General features: G+C 43.1%; 1 protein-coding gene across 1 annotated transcript; it reads right to left on the bottom strand.

Moving 5' to 3' along the window:
• Positions 1–579: 579 nt before the first annotated feature.
• Positions 580–11258, bottom strand: LOC306788500 (protein transport protein Sec24A-like). Its single transcript, XM_079284049.1, has 21 exons — positions 11193–11258; positions 10939–11001; positions 10660–10811; positions 9856–10043; positions 9575–9677; positions 8201–8327; positions 7843–7952; positions 7513–7625; positions 7311–7429; positions 7006–7061; positions 6587–6793; positions 6178–6301; positions 5682–5840; positions 5145–5318; positions 4960–5070; positions 3741–3916; positions 3457–3594; positions 3155–3259; positions 2635–2727; positions 2424–2527; positions 580–1902 (listed from the first exon to the last, which is right to left on the bottom strand). Exons 2-21 carry the CDS (start codon positions 10940–10942, stop codon positions 1788–1790), a joined length of 2478 nt encoding a protein of 825 aa, XP_079140175.1. The 5' UTR covers positions 10943–11001; positions 11193–11258; the 3' UTR covers positions 580–1787.
• Positions 11259–17326: the final 6068 nt, after the last annotated feature.

The raw sequence follows: 17326 nt of genomic DNA, 5'->3' as shown, positions 1-17326 counted from the left end.
ATATGATTCTATTTTATACAAAACTAAGTTCAATGGGGATGCCTTGACAGCTTTTTCTAAATATTTGGACAGTGTAAACTCAATTAGCCAGAAGAGTTAGTGTGATTCACCAATCACTTTAGAAGTTAAAGTTGCCATAAATCATCTAAAAAAAGACTTAAGTCCCTACATTATCAATATCATGGCCCAGCTTTTTACCAGACCAACATTTAATTTAATTTAGAGAGACAATTAATACAATTTAAAATGTGTATTTATAGCTTTCAATGCAAAATGATCAGGTGTGTCGTGGTCAGTTATTCCCTGAGATAATTAGTGTGAGGTGAAAGTATCTTTCCATTCAGCTCACTCAAATATTCAAAATCAGAGTTGATCACCTGCACACTTTAACATCATTTTGTCCACACCTGCAATTTACTCTGTACAAACAGGCTATTTTTATTTAATTCTTTATTAATTAAAGACAATTTTGTGCATGAAGGCAAAAACATATGTGTTCCTAAATACACTTTTGCTTAAATACATAAATTACAAATTGTATGAAATCAGACCAAATAAAAAAAACAAAAAACCGTTCAATTCACACTCAGTCAAGAGAAAACCTGACTATTATTGGTCCATATTCTGTTTTCTAGTCTTCTTTGACTGAATAAACACTGCTCACCCACCAACACACAAAACTACATCTGAAAAGTCCCAAACATTTTATTTCCGTCGTGTCATTTCACCTTAATAATTATACTAAAATCACCAGGCATTTCTTCAACTTTATTTAATGCAGCCTTTTTCAATATACAAGTATCAATAAGCATGATTAAAAGATCACAATGGCTTTATTATGTCTGTGTTAAAGAATTTCCCATATCCTATTATATTAAAATATTTCATATATAGAGTCCGTATTTAAACAGAGGTTTAATAATAAAAAGTGACTTCCCATACAAGGCAATTATAGAATTCAATCAGATCGGGAGTCTCATAAATTATTAGAACATCGGAAACAGAAACGCTGAAATGAACCAAGAGAACAGCGCCGTCGTCACAGAGGTGCTGTGAATGACCAGAGAGAGAAAATAAAGATGGCAAAGAGCTTCTGAAGGACAGCTCAGACCAATGACAAACGACTTCCCGCTGCAGAGTCCACACATTCAACGCAGCAAACACCGTCGACAGATGCTTGACACACACAATTATAATGACAGAAATTTGTAAAACGTAAGCACACGTTCCGTCCTTCGGGTACGATATGAAGTGTTGTTAGAGCTCAGGCGTCCTGCGAACAAATAGTCCCGGCGACGCTCTATAACAGTCTTTAAGTGCAGGCATACCAACCTTCCCCATGAACCTAGTCTGACGCATACACACGCATTCAAAGACGACCGTGCCTTTTGAACAAAAACACTTCAGTTTGCCTGGACTGTATCTGAACGATACCTTCGTAAGACAGCATTGTTCTATGAGAATAAACACTGATTCATTCAATCATTGACATACATAATCACCCCATCATCATCATAATCATCTTGGATTCGCTCTCCGTCCTCGCACTGTCCGTCGCATCGGTTTGATTTGTGTGACGATAAGAGTTCACGACGGTTCAGCATTTTCTTCAGAGCGATGGTGAGAGACCACAGCTGGAGATGGAGCAAGAGGCATGCTCCTCTGAGAGTCTGACTCGCACTGCTTTCACACAAACACCAAATACATGCACACACACACACACACACACACACACAAACGAGCGTCCTTGCTTCAGCGCTTCCTCGTCTCCACAGTCCCACTGAAGATTATTTGGAGATTTGCTGTTGGAGGTGGAGCAGGAACTCATAGTATGAAAGGGCCGACTCTGTTCGGTCCTCGATCATGTTCTGCATAAAGGTCGGTTTCAGCTGGCTCTCGTCCCTGGGAGGGTCAAAGGGCAAAGAGAGAGAAGTCGTCAGCTGAAGTTCTTTCATTTCAAAGTGCAGACGAAGGGCATTCAGGCATCGTTTTTTATTTTGAAAATGTAGAAGATCTTCGAATTTTCCCACGAACCTTCATTTTTGTAACTTTGTCGTTTTGTTTTGTTCCAGCAGATCGTCCACCAGGCTCCAGACTATTTTATCACCACTGTCCCAAAAATCATTTAAAGCGCTACGACATCAAGTGTAAAATATTAAATTCTAAATGTTATGCTGACAGCTAGTGTCATAATTCACTCTCTCATATCCATTTGGTTTTGCTGTAAAAACATCTCCCTCAAACAACTATATTCATCTATCAGGACTATCAGCCATCTGGGTTCCGACGGGTTGACTCAGTGGAACAGAAGGTGAGCGTGAGATGACAGTGGAGTACCTGCCAAAGTTAAAGTGTACCAGCAGCTGTCGGCTAGTTTAAATTTCCCCAGCACTCTTTACTCTCTTATACGGGATGTTGCCCACCTGATGACATGCAGGGAGGGGAAGAACGGCCTCTGATCCCTCAGCCACCCGATGAAGGCTCTGGTTCTCTGCGACTCGGCGGTGTCCAGCTCTGGGAGCAGATACTATGAGGAGAGAGAGAGCGGAGGAGGATGCAGTGAGTGAAACTGTAGTTGTACGGTTTGTACCGATGCGACCGTCCTCAAGACAACTTGGTTGGGAAATCTCCTACCAGGTTGTCGGGCACGGCAGTGTAGCTGGGAACTCCTAAGACTTGTGTGAGGAAGTTGGGGTGGCAGTTCCGTCCGATCCACAGATACATCACCTTTGGGAACATGAAAGACATTTATTAAATGTATGCATGTTATTTATGCACTCTTCTCCAGTGTTGCAGAAAGGTTTATGTCATAGTTAATGTCACGGTCTATCAGTATGGCCAAGGCTTCGTCACAGAGCTTCCACTCTGCACCGACATACAGACACAGGTGCATCTTGACCTTTTCTGAACAAGACGCTGTTATTACCATTCCATCCACAGACTAAAACCCAAAGAGAAGCTTTATCCAAAAGCATCTTTGACAAAAGTAATGAGAGAGAATGTAGCGAATCATCAAAGCCCCCCCCCCCCCCCGAGTGACATTCTAAGTTGGATCTTTCCTCAGGATTCAGCCAGGTTTGACACATCAGCCTTGTATTTCTGTAAGCCTGTTACGTTTGCCAAGTTAAAACCCCCCCGGCTTAAAGCTTCTCACCGTTCCAGCATCCATGAGGAACGCTGCCTCCCTGCCGAGCTTCTCCACAGACAGCTGCAGCACTCTGGGCTGAGGGATGGTCCGCTCGTTGATGTTCAAAGCTCCCTGAGGAGGCAGGAAACGGGAGAAAAGAGACGATCGCTCAGTGACAAGGTGACACAGCAAGTACCAGTGGAAAATATTGGGATGACTGGGTTGTTTTTCTAGCAGTGGGCTTAATATGAACAAACACCTAGCATTAGGCTGTTAAGGACTAAATGCCGGTCCTTAAATCTTTCAGACGTAATTTTTATCCTCCTCACCTCATCGGTGAGATCGTCGACGCGGTACAGAGCAGGGTGGATCATGAGCATGGAGTAGACCAGTGGCTGGTACTTCAGCTGACACATGGCAAACAACCGGTCATCCAGCCTGGTGCTGGTGCCCGTCCTGAAGGCTTTCTGCAGGGGTGCACATGGAGACGCGTGAAACTGGATCAGTAAAGGCTCGACGGAGCAGGAAAGCAAACAGAGAAGACTTCTCCTCCGAGTCTAAAACACATTAAGGTTTATTGTCAGCAGTTGTAAGTGTGTAGCGTCTGTCCGACCTGTTTGAGCAGCGCGAGGATGAAGAGGGGGAAGAGTCTGAGGCAGGCCGGGGCCAGCAGGCCGGGCTGCTGGATGGTCAACACAGACTGCCGGAACGACGTCAGCGAGTCGATGGCAGCGTTGGTCATCGCATCTCTGGCGTCGCCCATACTGGCCGTCGCCGAGCGGTCCACAGCTGGAGGGGGAGAGGGAGAGAGAGCGAGAGAGACAGACATTAGAAAACGTCTCCAAATGAGTCGCCAGTGACTCCTTGTGATCGCCTCTCAATTCATCTGTTGTTTTTAAATCTGTGTGATGCAGCAAAGCACCTCCTGTGCATAGACTCCCAGAAAAATAATAGAAGAAGAAATCAACACTATACAGCCTGTGTCTATTCCTTGGCGTGTTCCAATCAAACCAAGTTGGCCAAACACTCGTGACGCATCTCTCTGTGGACTTGTCAACATTTCAGTTGAGTGCAGGATTTAAAAATCTGACTTTGGCAGATACAAGCAGTGGTAACAAACCTAATTGCGTCGAGGTGAGACTTAGAAACATCATTTCAGTGGCGTCTCAATCCATTTAATGGGAGGAGGAGGTCAGGAGGAGTTCACAAAGAAGAATACTGCTTTGTGTACAAACTTGTAAAGTTGCTAAAGTGGGATTCTTTAAAAGTAAGAAGGCACAAACATGTGCCATATTTCTTCATCTGACTGCTCAGTCACCGCAGCTGTCGCCACTCGTCGCCATCTGTCAGTGTTAATAAGAGTGAAGCGGATGAAAACCTGCAATGATTAAAGTATCGAGCAAATCAAAAGTCTATCGACTGAAACAATGAGGAATCATTTCGTCGTGATGCTCTTTAGACAAATCCAAGTTTATTCATATTATACACACAAAAAAATTATCACAGGCATCAAGACAAAAACTTACAAATCTGCATGTTCTACTTTATCTTTTCAGTCCTGCTTGAAGTTACTCTGCGCAGGGAATAAATCAGCTGTAACGTGTTGTAAAATAAATTGTTGTTCAACAAACTGAGGTCCAACAGACAACGTAGTGTGATGTAGAAACTTGAAACCTCCAGTAGAAGACATCTTGTGAACTGTGTTTGCGTATTCATAGATTCTAGACTTTTGAATTAGGGAGAAGGGGAAGATGCAATTTTCAGAATTTGTACATGTCCTAAATGTTTGGAGGTGGATCTTCTAAAGAGGTGTTAGATCGTTTAGTACATACCCATGCAAGCCAGCAGTCCAGTGATAGCCTGAACATCAGCTCCAGCAAAGATGTCCGACAGGGAATTGACCACGGGGAGACACAAGGTGTGGACACGGATCCTCCTCTCTCCTGTAAGACAAAACAAATGTTATTTAAACAAAGAATTCTCACAATGGCTTTGAAAAGAATCAACGTGTGTGTACCTTTGCTGGACGTATAAAGCAGCGCGGCCTGGAAAGAGACGACTTGCATGTCGTCCAGGTTTTCCTCGATGGACATCTGAACCGCAAAGCCAGCGTCTGGGTTCACGTTGGGGAGGGACAACAGATCTGTGGAGCGCACAAAGAAGTTCCCGTGGAACGTGTGGATGGACAGACCTGCAGAGAGACAGAGACAAAGATTAATCAAGCTGGACAGATGGCGCACACACCTTTGTCAACGTTTTTAAATGTTGTTCTTATTAACTATGAACACAAAAAAATGAGCCTCAACAACAAGAAAAATGTTGACTGTAAATCAAACTTTAATAAGGGACCGCTCACCCCAGAAATCTAAAATCTATGGTTGAAAGAAAACACAAGAACCGTTTCTCACAACAAGGTCTGTGGATTAACTTGAGTAACCGGGTCATGACTTCTGGAAAGAGACTTTTCAAATGTATTTCAGAAACGAATAAAAGCTAAAAGTGCCTCTCCAGGTCAAAGCTCGAGCTCAAGCTGCAGCTCTGGTTCCAAACGGACCTTTGGTGCAGCGTATCCTCATGACGGCCTCGAAGCCGATCTTCCTGGTTAAGTATCTCTTGAGATCCTTCTGGAAGCACTCCACCTGAGCGGGGTTATGCTGGTGGTGGTAGGAGGGGTAGTAGTAAACGCTCCCTGCCGAGTATCTGGATATGCAGCCTGGAAGAGAGACACAAGAGGGAGAAGATGCCGATCGTCTTATTATTAACAACATGATATTAAAAAATACACACACACACACACACACACACACCGGTAGTCGTCTGCAAATGCTATTATGAAAAACTTGTTTCTGTATCCAGCCTTTGCCGAGGACGTATTTATGCGTTTTTCACCCCGTTTTGTTGCTTTAAAAGCATTTCCCCCTGTTTAATAAGCACACAACATAAAAAAAAAACCCTCATGGCAAATCCAGAATTAGCAATATCAGCTCGCAGTATTCTGTATTGAGCACTAGACGTGTAAAGATAAAAAGTGCCAATAATCCCTTCCTTACCGAGCGATGCCAGGTCGCAGTACTGGGAGCTGAGCAGGAACAGGTCAACCGCCACCTGCTGGCCGGAGCAGTCCAGAGCCAGCTTCTTGTAGAAGTCAGTCGCTGGGGATAAGTGCTGGACGTCCTGAAGGGGAAACAACATAAAATGATCGTTGAAGAGTCAGAAAGACAGATTTGTTCTGAATGCGAGCTTTAAGATTCCACTCTGAAGTAAAAAAAACATTCTTGAGCCGTTCTCTTGCTAATCGGGGACCAACAACACATCACACTGACACGCTACTACTACAATGACCATTGTCAACGTTTGTTGTTCTGCTTCATGAATATCCTACTGCGTTATCACCTCCTTTTAAATATCATAATACAGCTCTTTAATCCATCTGTACGATGTCCGACACGCAACTCTCACCTTGGCATTGGCCCGTTGGTTGGGGTCTTCTCTGGACTGCAGCGTCCCCACACCGAGGTTAGGCAGCTGGGTCTGAAAGACGGACATGCGCCCTCCGGTGGGCAACAGCAGCTTGTAGGCTGCCTGCAGAGCTGAACCCAGGGCAGACTGAGTCTCCATGGTCTCCTCGAATAACGTTGGCAGGCTCTTCAGCAGATCCTGCACAAGCTGAAAGACAAACATAGGGAGTGAGTTTCACTTTTGAGACACACGTTATTGATCATATTTCATCTTTTTCTTCCATCGACAAGGAGGCCAGAACCCAGAGTGCGTGGCCACTGTGCAGTAGTTATGAATGTTAAGTCTTACACAAATAAATAAAACACACGACTTAAGCTTAAACAAGGTTTTGTAGCTGTAATCAAGGTACATTTTCTTACTTCTTTGCATTCATTGAGGTTTACTAGAAGGCTGTCTGGTGTTGGTAAAAAGATATCTGAGGAACACAAAAGTTTTATTATTTAAACCTGCATAATACAGTCACACTGATATCATGCTAGTGATCACAAGTGCAGCTAAGAGGAGACAATATTTGTGGAGCAGTTAAACGGACATCAATGATTAAAAAGCTCAGAAAATAATCTTGATGATTTTTCTCAAATATCTAACATTTGCTTTTATATTTATTAGGAAGTTTGCACACATCGCGTGTCCCGTTGCTGCAGTAATGAGCGTGGGGTCTCACCTTCGATGTCGGACACGATGAGCATCTGAGGCTGAGAAAGTCCCTCCTGGAGGTTGTAGAAGTGGATGGTGCTGTCGAAGGTGACGAAGCCCACCTTTGTCCGAGAGTCTCCAGGAAGCCTGAGACACAGACGCACACTTACAAATGCTGTGCCGCCTTCACCAACATCTCTAATAACTGGAAAATCAAATGCTATACATACGCATCGATGTTGTCCAGCAGTGACTGGCAGAACACACTCAGGTAGCCCGTCTCCACTGCATTGTGGGATACGTCAAGGATGAAGAGGTAAACGGCAGGCTGTGGTGGCCTCAGCTGGGTAAATCAGGACGGACACATGCAGGGAAGGTCAGTAAAGACCCACCATCACAATCACGATTTCGGTACCCTGCACACGTTACTTGGTGAGTAATTGTCTGATTTAGTTTGTATCCTGGTTAGGGACTAGAATCTAATTGGATGAATAATGAGTCTGCAGGTAAACGTTCAGATCCTGAAAGAGACCAATGTCAACGAAGCCGTTGAAACCTACCATGTATTCTGAGGGAGCGATGAACTCGATGGTGGCGTTCTGGACCTCGGGTCTTTTATGTGGCTCTCCGTACGATCTGCTGACTGGGTTGTACATAAACTCCTCCGGAACTACACACAGAGACACGACATCTAGTGAGCTTATATTCTTAAACAGTGTCCTTTTTAATCATAAAAGGAAAGTAAAGGGGGTGAATCATGACTAAAACTATTTACATTTAATGTTCAACAGTCTGAAAGGTGGAAATGTGTATTAGAGCGGCACATGTATGCAAACTGAAATTAAAAAGTATACCTTTATATAATCACCAATACATCCTGATCGTATCTCTTGCATCACCTCTCGACCCTTTTCTTACCGTCATTGACCCGATGGCAAAGGTTGCACTTCCACCTCCTCTGGTCCAGGAAAGAGACGAACGGGTTGATGTAGGTTCTGCATGAGCGACACCTGACGATGGTGCTGGATGTCACCACAGGAAGCTGCTGCAAGGAAATCCAGGGAATAAAAAGCAAACGGTGTGAGAAGTGCCTCCGGGGCAAGTTAAACTCATTTTCCTAAAACGGGCATTTCAATATCGACTTTCTTGTTGCCGTTCACATTCTGCAACGTCTGTGTCCTCAATTAACACAGAAAGAAACATGAATTCATTCAAACAGAGGCACATTTACAGGGTTCCCACGTTTTTGGTCAAACGTAATTGAGAATGCATTTTAGTTTTGGGTGAACGTCATTTTTAGGAGACAGGACTGCACCATTAGACCACCATTACATTTTTCCTCTCGCGCACCCCCTAGAGACAGCTCGCGCACCCCTGGGGGCGCACCCCACTTTGGGAATCCCTGCTCTACAACATGGGATCATCCATTTCTATCTACAGTAAAAGCTGTTCACATGTAAAGGGTTTTTATAAACTCATCTTAATTATGTGCTCAATTGTTTCATTTTATTACTATTTTACACATCATCCAATACAATTTTCCAGGACAACTGTTTCAATTTCCATGTAAGTGTTAACTTTTGCTCAGTTTCCATGACTTTTCCAAACCTGGAAAATGAAAAAATAAATTCCATGTTTTCCATGTACCGTGGGAACCCTGATTTAGTCAAATCCTATTCTGAAGAAAAGAAGATTGTCAGTGTTTAGTCAGTAAATGTCTTCCTTATCTTATGAAAATATAAGGAACACATGTGAGGGTAAGGCTGGAGATGATTTTTAAACTTATTTGGCAAAGAGCACAAACTCATTTCTCCTGGCACCACCTTCCTTCACATGCATGCAATACAATACAGATTAACACGTCGATGTGCTGCCTGGTATTTAAATGGTTAAAGCAGTGATGATCACCATCACATCTTAAATGGTTTGAGTGCTTTGTGCAAAGACGTCACTGTCTGTGAAGGGAAAAGAGGTACATTACCAAGTTCTCTATTAGAGGACTGATGGTGGATTTTAAAAGGCTGATATTACAAAGTGTTTGGCGCAGGAAGAAGCACATTCATCTTCAGAAACCCATCAAGAGCCGATAGTGTTGAGCTGTATATTCAACAGATAACTTTTGGGGGAGAATTAACTGAAAACGGGTCAGATATGACATGAATAGTACGTGTGCCATTACATGAGGTCTTTAAAAGTCGTTTAGCGCATCACATGCACACGGGTAATTATTTACGTTGAGGTAAATGCACTGACTGATGTGTGCGCACAATGAATATTGAAGTGAAGTGTTACCGAGAGGTCTTTGAAGGGGTGCAGCAGCAAGCCCAGCGGCATCTTGGCTTTATTGAGCAGCGACTGAGTCTGAGGGATGCTGGTCAGCGTACTACGAAAAACCCTGAAGAGACAGAAACAATCACACATGAGTTCATGGTACTTCAAGTGCATCTTTCCACAAAATAATTATATTTCAAAAAACACATAACATCACAGTAATATCAGTTTAAAAAGGATAATAACTGAAGTGAAAGAGAATAAATATCAACGCGTGCGGTCAACAGTCGTCCGAGGCTTACTCTGGGTTGCAGTTGATCTTCTGCAGGTCCTGTTGGAGGCAGGGTGTCGGGGCGGGGATGGGGATCGGTGGCAGCAGGTTCCTCTCCTGCAGCAGGTTGACCACCCTCAGGGCCTCCGGGGTGCTGGACTGGAGGCTCATGGCTGCCAGGGACGGGCTCAGTTGGGCTGGCCCTGGGCCACCAAGTGGCTGAGAGAAGGGAGAAGAACAAGCTATTCAGTTAATCTATTTATCCAAATCCTACGACAAATCTGTTAGCTAGATATATAGAGATAGAGATATATATACACACACACACACACACACACACACACACGCTGATATTCACTGCCTCCAAATCTGAGCCCTTTAAAAGCCAAAGCAGAACAAAGATTTAGTATTTTATCCAACATTTTCTGTCTCGTCATTGCGCAGTTAAAGCACAACCGAAATAAAATTAGATATTAACAAATTGTTCACCGTTATGGGATGACACGGTTGTGCAACATAGAAACAATCAGTCCGATATATCAGCAAAACCACGTGTTTGCAGCATCCCTAAAGTCATTTGCTGGCATACATTTTTAAAAAGTGCGATACAAGTATATCACTGTATGAAGAATCTGTGATACTGTTAATTTAACTGCTCCTCCCTTTGTCAGCTTTGCTTCTACGAATGCTCAGACGTTGTATACATCGATGACAGCGTGACGTTTCCATATAGCATGAACAGACAGAAGGGTTATCATTCCACAGCCATTAAGAATGAGCAAACAAACAGTGAAATGCTCCAACAGTAGTCAGTCAGCACACGGCTGGGACTCACCTGCTGGTATGGCTGAGGTGCTTGAGTGTAAGGCTGCGTGGCGGCCTGGATCGCAGGGTGCATGGCCGGAGCCGGGGTGGTCTGGTACCCCGGAGGGAGGGGGGGGTAGTGGCCCAGGTGCCGACCAGGTGGTCCGGGCTGATGTGGGCCAGCTGTGGAGGAGAAGGGAACAGAAATGAGTTCAGTTTGAGGACCGTTTGTGTGTAGCAGCTATGAAACCATCTAAAGCTAGACTGTACGTGTGACAAGAACCTAAAATGTGGTATAAAATGGCCTTACCCATTTTGTTGTCAACATGATTATAGCGGTTTGGTGCTTGTGGGCCATTACCAGCCACAGTCCCTGTTTAAAAACAAACACAGATGTGATGCGAATAATTCCAGTGACACTTTCCGCTATTTCTATCCCAGGCTGCTGACCACAGGCGATGGATATGGAATAAGAAGATATGATCTACGGTAAGATATTCACATGAGACGGACACAAAAGAGCACTGAAGCCAAAACAACAATATGGGTTGATATCAGACTCACCAGAAACCTGCAGACAAAACCCCGGACGAAAACCGCGAGGAGGACGCTGCCGATGATCCGGAAGATTCTGAAGGGATCAAACTCCTCGGACTCGGACGCGCCGTCCTCGGTCGGCTTCTCGTTGGCCAGCTGACCCCGCAGTTTCATGGCATCGTCAAAACGGGACAGGTACTTCTGGAGGCCTCGGCGCGGGGAGCCGCCGAGGTCGTCCGGCGCCCGCTCCCCTCTCGGCCTCTGTCGGATCCCCCCGGTGTCGTCTTCCAGGGAGCCTCCCGGCGGCTCGCTGCAGCCCAGCAGCGGTGAGCCCCTCCTCTCTGGCGTGGCACCGTGGGAGCGGCTGCCGAGGCCCGAGGCCTCTGGCGGAAAGGGAGACGGCCTCTGGGAGGATGAGGACGACGACCACGGCTCCGTCCGGTCGAGATCGAGGTGGAAGTGGGGTTCTGCTGGACGCAGGAGCGCCCCGGCTGAGGGTGCAGGACAACAGCAGATTCAACGAGAGCTGAAAGTCCATTCATTGTTAAATATTGATTGGTTACATTGAGAACTTGAATGTTATCTGTAGCCATTTGTTCTTTCTTATTTTTATTGATCTTTTATTTAAAAAAAAAATAAGTCAGCTGATGGTGTAACCAAATTGTTTGTTTTGTTTTGTGGTCTTATTCTTACCAGATCTGATCATATTCTACCCAGATCTGATCATATTCTACCCGGATCTGATCATATTCTACCCAGATCTGATCATATTCTACCCAGACGTAGAGATGCGTGTTTTTCACTGGACGGGAAGGTGAAAATTGTAAACTGAAAAGTAACTGCAGCTGTCAGACAAACGTAGTGGAGTAAAAAAGAAAAGTAGCATCAAATATTTGACTCTGATGTGTAGTAGAGTGTGTATAAATGTAAAGCTGCATAAAAATAGAATAAAATCAAGTAAAGTAGCCCTGAATATGGACCATTGGTTGCGTTACGTTACACCAGTGTTCATTCTCAACATGAATACTGAAATGTGCACGATGGTAATGTGCTGACTAGTAGCTCAAAACAACAACAGCAGTAAGACGAGGCGTGTGACAGTCACGACCACGTGTCTCAAGCAGAAGAAAAATACTCTTTTTGAACATCGATGCGGTGTGGAACAGGGATCGGCCATGACGTCATACCGTTGTTTTCAGATTCGTTTTTGGTGAAGCCCACGATCCTGTTCATCCTGTCCTCTGAGTTCATGAGCAGCTTCCTCCTCCGGATCTCTGCCCTCCTCTGCGCCGCCGACAGAGCGCCAGACTCTGCGGACTCCATGTTTGAAATACAATAAACTAGCAATCAACTACAAAGTACATTCACTGAACAAGATAAGAGATTCAACGGCAACAACATAAACCGCAACCCCCTGACCAGGATCACCGAATTACACGGAATGAGTGCGAGCGTTGTTTGAGGACAGAGGACGCACAGTGATGACGTCGCCAACATATCTATAAAAAAAGAAGAAAAAAAACCTCGACGCTGACTTGCAGGAAACATGATGGGTCTTAAGGGCCTTTCTCATTATTATGCGTTCTTGTCTGTATTGACAATATATATACATATATAATACGAAAATAATGATGTGGCCTGCTGTACATGTGTTTGGGATCGTGTTATAAAACGTGTTAAAGGGAACGATCTACGTGGATAACCTGTGGATACGTATAGTAGGTCGAAGTAATCAGCATACTTTTAGGAGAAAGGAAGTTGATTGACTGACTTGTACGAAGGAAATGGATCAATAAAACACGTATTGCTTTTCATCTACGAGCGGCGTCGGTGTGAGATATGTGCAAAAGACAAGAAACACGCGTCAACTAAAGGTTTACTTACTGCTAAAGATTTGGACGCTACATGTGTTAAATGCCATTTCCTACTTGTGTTAAATAAACGTAGTTGAACTGTTATGGAAGTCATCACAATATATAGCACTACATATAAAAAGCAGATAAACAAGTTGAATACAAGTTTGACAACACAGTATATTATTATCATTGTTAGTATATGTTACCATATGTATTGATTGTTTTATAGGCTACGTTACATAGGCTACTACTTACCACATGTACAGCAGGCCACATCATTATTTTCGTTATGTTATTGCCATCACACTACTACTATACAGCTATGTTAATAAATGCACGTTAGAAGAGTGCTCTTTCAGCAACAATTAAGCCATCTGAGGCTACAAAATGGACCGATTGCTTGCAGCGTGATTCAGTTCCGAGAAAGAAAAGAAAATTACGTTCAATATAGGATCACAAAATATTAAAAACGTGGCAGGAAATTGCTGATATTATGAATGTATAACACGTTAATCTCATCACTGCACTCTATTATTAAACAGCCTCCAGTGGACCTTGCTTCAGTTACCATAGTAACACAATCAGTGATACATTTTCAAAATAGTAACACTTCTGACAGTCTGCATCCACCTACAGCTCCAGAGATCAATCTTAGCGGTCACAAGACAGTTAACATGACAGCAACGAAGAAAGGAGAACACATTCATCTTGTTTTTGCGCTTGTCTTGTGAGATTCGGAATTGTTTGAATATTCTAGAGTCAAACTTTCTATATCTCAATGCCAATACAACTGAATAAATTGAATTTGGACCACAGTATTTGACCAACATTATATCTTCTCATCTTGGCCTTTAACTTCTTCTGTTTCACCAGTCAATTCAGGATTTAAGTGTGACAATTAAATCAATGACTCAGGTAAATTAGGCTTAGTGTTTGAAAAGAATGAACCAAACATCTCTCTATATTTTTCAATTGTCATTATTTATTGCTTCATGAACTACACATGCTCACTTTTCTATTACATACAAATAACAAGTAAATACATGATGTATACAACTTGGTTGCAAATTAACCATCAACATCAAATATCTGTCACCCTGCGTCACGCTCTGTCACTCTGCGTCACGCTCCGTCACGTTCCGTGGTTGTTGTCAGGCTTCCGCCGCTGAGGATGCAGTGAGGGACATCGCATTCACTGTCATAAGGATTTACATGATCCAAAGAGATTGGGAGCCAGAGGACGTGGGACTTGATCAACTGCATTAAAGTCCTGAACAACGTAGATGGTGTCATCATGGCGTTCATCATGCTTTGGGCTAATTTGTGCCCTTAATCTAAGCTTTCCAGACAACTTCAAGTACATCTTTGAGCTTCTCCAGAAGGTCATAATGAATTTGGATGGGCACAAGCTGAATTCTAAGATACAGGAGCTGAAAATCAAGATGTTTGCACAAGAGGTGAACACCAAGTGACAAAGCCAAAGAATCTTATCAGATCTTTTGGATGTTTTCTACTTTCATCTTCCGCCCAGTCAACGACAATCCATGACCTCATGGATGTTTTCCTGGTTCTGACATTTTGAAAAAATTGACTAAGCTGCACAGAGGCAAGCCAGAGACTGTAAATTACGGAACTTTTACATGTCACTGCAAGCTTGGTTAAGTGTTTACGCACAGAAAGTTTTGCCCAATTCACCTCCACATCCCAACTCGAGTGTGATTACTCTCCAACGTCAACTTGCACGTCCATTTTCCTCGTCTGATTGAATGACTCTCTACTCGAGTTGAAATGGACCCTAACACGGTTCAATACGCTGTAACTTCCATTGACTATGAGTATCCTTGTTATTTATAATCTATAAATTTTAGTTTGTGGATGTTTTGTGATTTTACTGTTGTAGCCCAAAAGTGGTCCAAGTTGCCTGTTTCTGCACATGATAACACATCATCGGCTATTCTTCAGTGTAAAGGAGTCCTTTTGTACTACCATCTGTACTGGTAGGAAAGAAAACAGCTGTATTTGGAGAGCAGTGCATATCCTCCACCCTCATGGCGTCTTTGTTTGTGGCACCAAGGGATTTGGGATAGCTTGGTATTTATTTTTCACCAGTTGTGGAGCTGTTACAAGACTACTGTTTTAATATTTAAAAACTATGAAAGATGCACTGTATAGATCCTTTTTGAATTTTTTTGCTATCCTTTTCTGATCAGTGTTTTTGTAAAAAAAAACAAATTATATTTAAAAAATGAAATGCAGGCTCTAGAATCATGGCTGGTCAGATTTGTACCATATTTAATGTATTTAAGCATTTTCAATAAAAAACACTTGAACTAGGTTTTGTCTCGTGTCTTAATTGGGGGTCAAATGAAAAAAAGTTTTTTACCTGATTAATTAATTTCCAATGAATTGTACTATATTGAGTTGGACTAACACAAATCTATTTTTAGTCCTCTCTCCTCTGCTTCCCATTGCAACTTGCGCAATCTTGGGATTTTCTTTGATCGCTCCATGTCATTTGACCAACATGTTAAGCAGCTGTCCAGGTCATGTTTCTTCCATCTAAGAAATATCAGTAAACTAAGATCTGTATTATCAACACCTGAATTAGAAATGATCATACACACATTTATCTCTTCACGCATTGACTACTGCAACTCACTTTTCACATCACTCAGTGTATCTGCTCTTAACCGTCTGCAGGTCATCCAAAATGCTGCCGCCAGATTACTCACCAGGACAAATCGACGGTCTCACATCACCCCCGTACTCCGATCTCTCCACTGGCTCCCTGTAGCATCTCGGATACACTTTAAAATTCTCACCATCACTTACAGAGCACTTCGCGGTCAGGCTCCGGCTTATGTAGCTGATCTACTTCGCCCCTATTCACCCGCCCGCACTCTCAGGTCAAACGCTCTAGGTCTTCTGTCAGTCCCACGCACACGATTTAAGAGCCGTGGTGACCGAGCCTTTGAGGCAGTGGCCCCGAGGCTCTGGAATGCTCTGCCTGCAACTCTGCGCCTCGCAGATACTGTGGATACTTTTAAAAGCCAGCTAAAACCCAACCTTTTTAGGCTGGCGTTTGTGTAAAAGTAAACTCATGTCCTAGACCTGCTCTTAAAATATGTTTTACATTTTTATTTTTATTTTATTTTAATTTTATTCTTTAACATTTTTTATTCACTCTGTGTAAATAATTTATTGACCCTAGGGTCACATTGTGTTTTTTATGCTTTTAAATGTCTGCTCTGTTAAGCACTTTGTGATAGTACTGTCTGTGAAAAGCGCTATATAAATAAAATTCATTCATTCATTCAATTTCATTTCATGAATGGTATTTTTTTATTTAGGTTGTATTTGATAAAATTGAGTCGGACTAACTCAATTTAATTATATTGCATGGATGTTTTTAGTTTAAGTTAGGTTTAACTATATTTCCTCGGTGGAAAACCTGCCCACTATTTAATTGAGTTCATCCAATGAATTCTTTTTTTGAGTGCACTTCTACAGACTCTGAGTGACTCTGTATAACTGTGCCTCTTCTCTGCGCAGAGAATAAATACTTCATTCATGAAATCAATTCAATGAATGTGGACTAAACCGGATCACCCGGAGAAAATCCTCACGTTACCTTCACCCACACGACACTGTGTGGGTGAATGTGGACTAAACCGGATCACCCGGAGAAAATCCTCACGTTACCTTCACCCACACGACACTGTGTGGGTGAATGTGGACTAAACCGGATCACCCGGAGAAAATCCTCACGTTACCTTCACCCACACGACACTGTGTGGGTGAAGGTAATGACAATAGTCATATAATAGGTATGACAATACAAATGGTTTCTTCTTTCTTCTTTTCTTTTCTTCATTGAATGTGAAAATTCAGAGACTTCCACATTCAATGAATGTGGACGAAACGATACCTTCACCTACCCAACAGTACCTGCAGAACTTACAGATGGATCGGCCCACAGAGGAGAAGAAGGTCTTCGTTGTAGGTGCTAAGTGATGTTTTACAGACAAGACGATGTAGGCGTCAAGTGCTGGGTCCTCTTTCTTCAAAAGGAACAGCACCATGCATTTACTGCCCATCTTCTTCTGCAGGCCCTTGTAAATGGTCTTCTCGAGGCCCTTGTAAGTTTCTGGAGTGACCTCAAAGTCGACACTCTCGACTTCGGGCCATATCCTTTCTAACAGAGGCTGAACGATGGCCTCGTATTCCTCGGAGGTAAAGCCCATCTTAAGTTTTGCGAATGCCCGTAAAACCAGCTTCTCCAGGAAAATCTTAAATATTTCCCTC

This window comes from Melanostigma gelatinosum (genome assembly GCF_949748355.1).
Source record: "Melanostigma gelatinosum genome assembly, chromosome: 14".
In the NCBI taxonomy this organism is placed as follows: Eukaryota; Metazoa; Chordata; class Actinopteri; order Perciformes; family Zoarcidae; genus Melanostigma; species Melanostigma gelatinosum.
The sequence above is the reverse complement of the archived record's forward strand: the minus strand, read 5'-3'. Positions and strand labels throughout refer to the sequence as shown.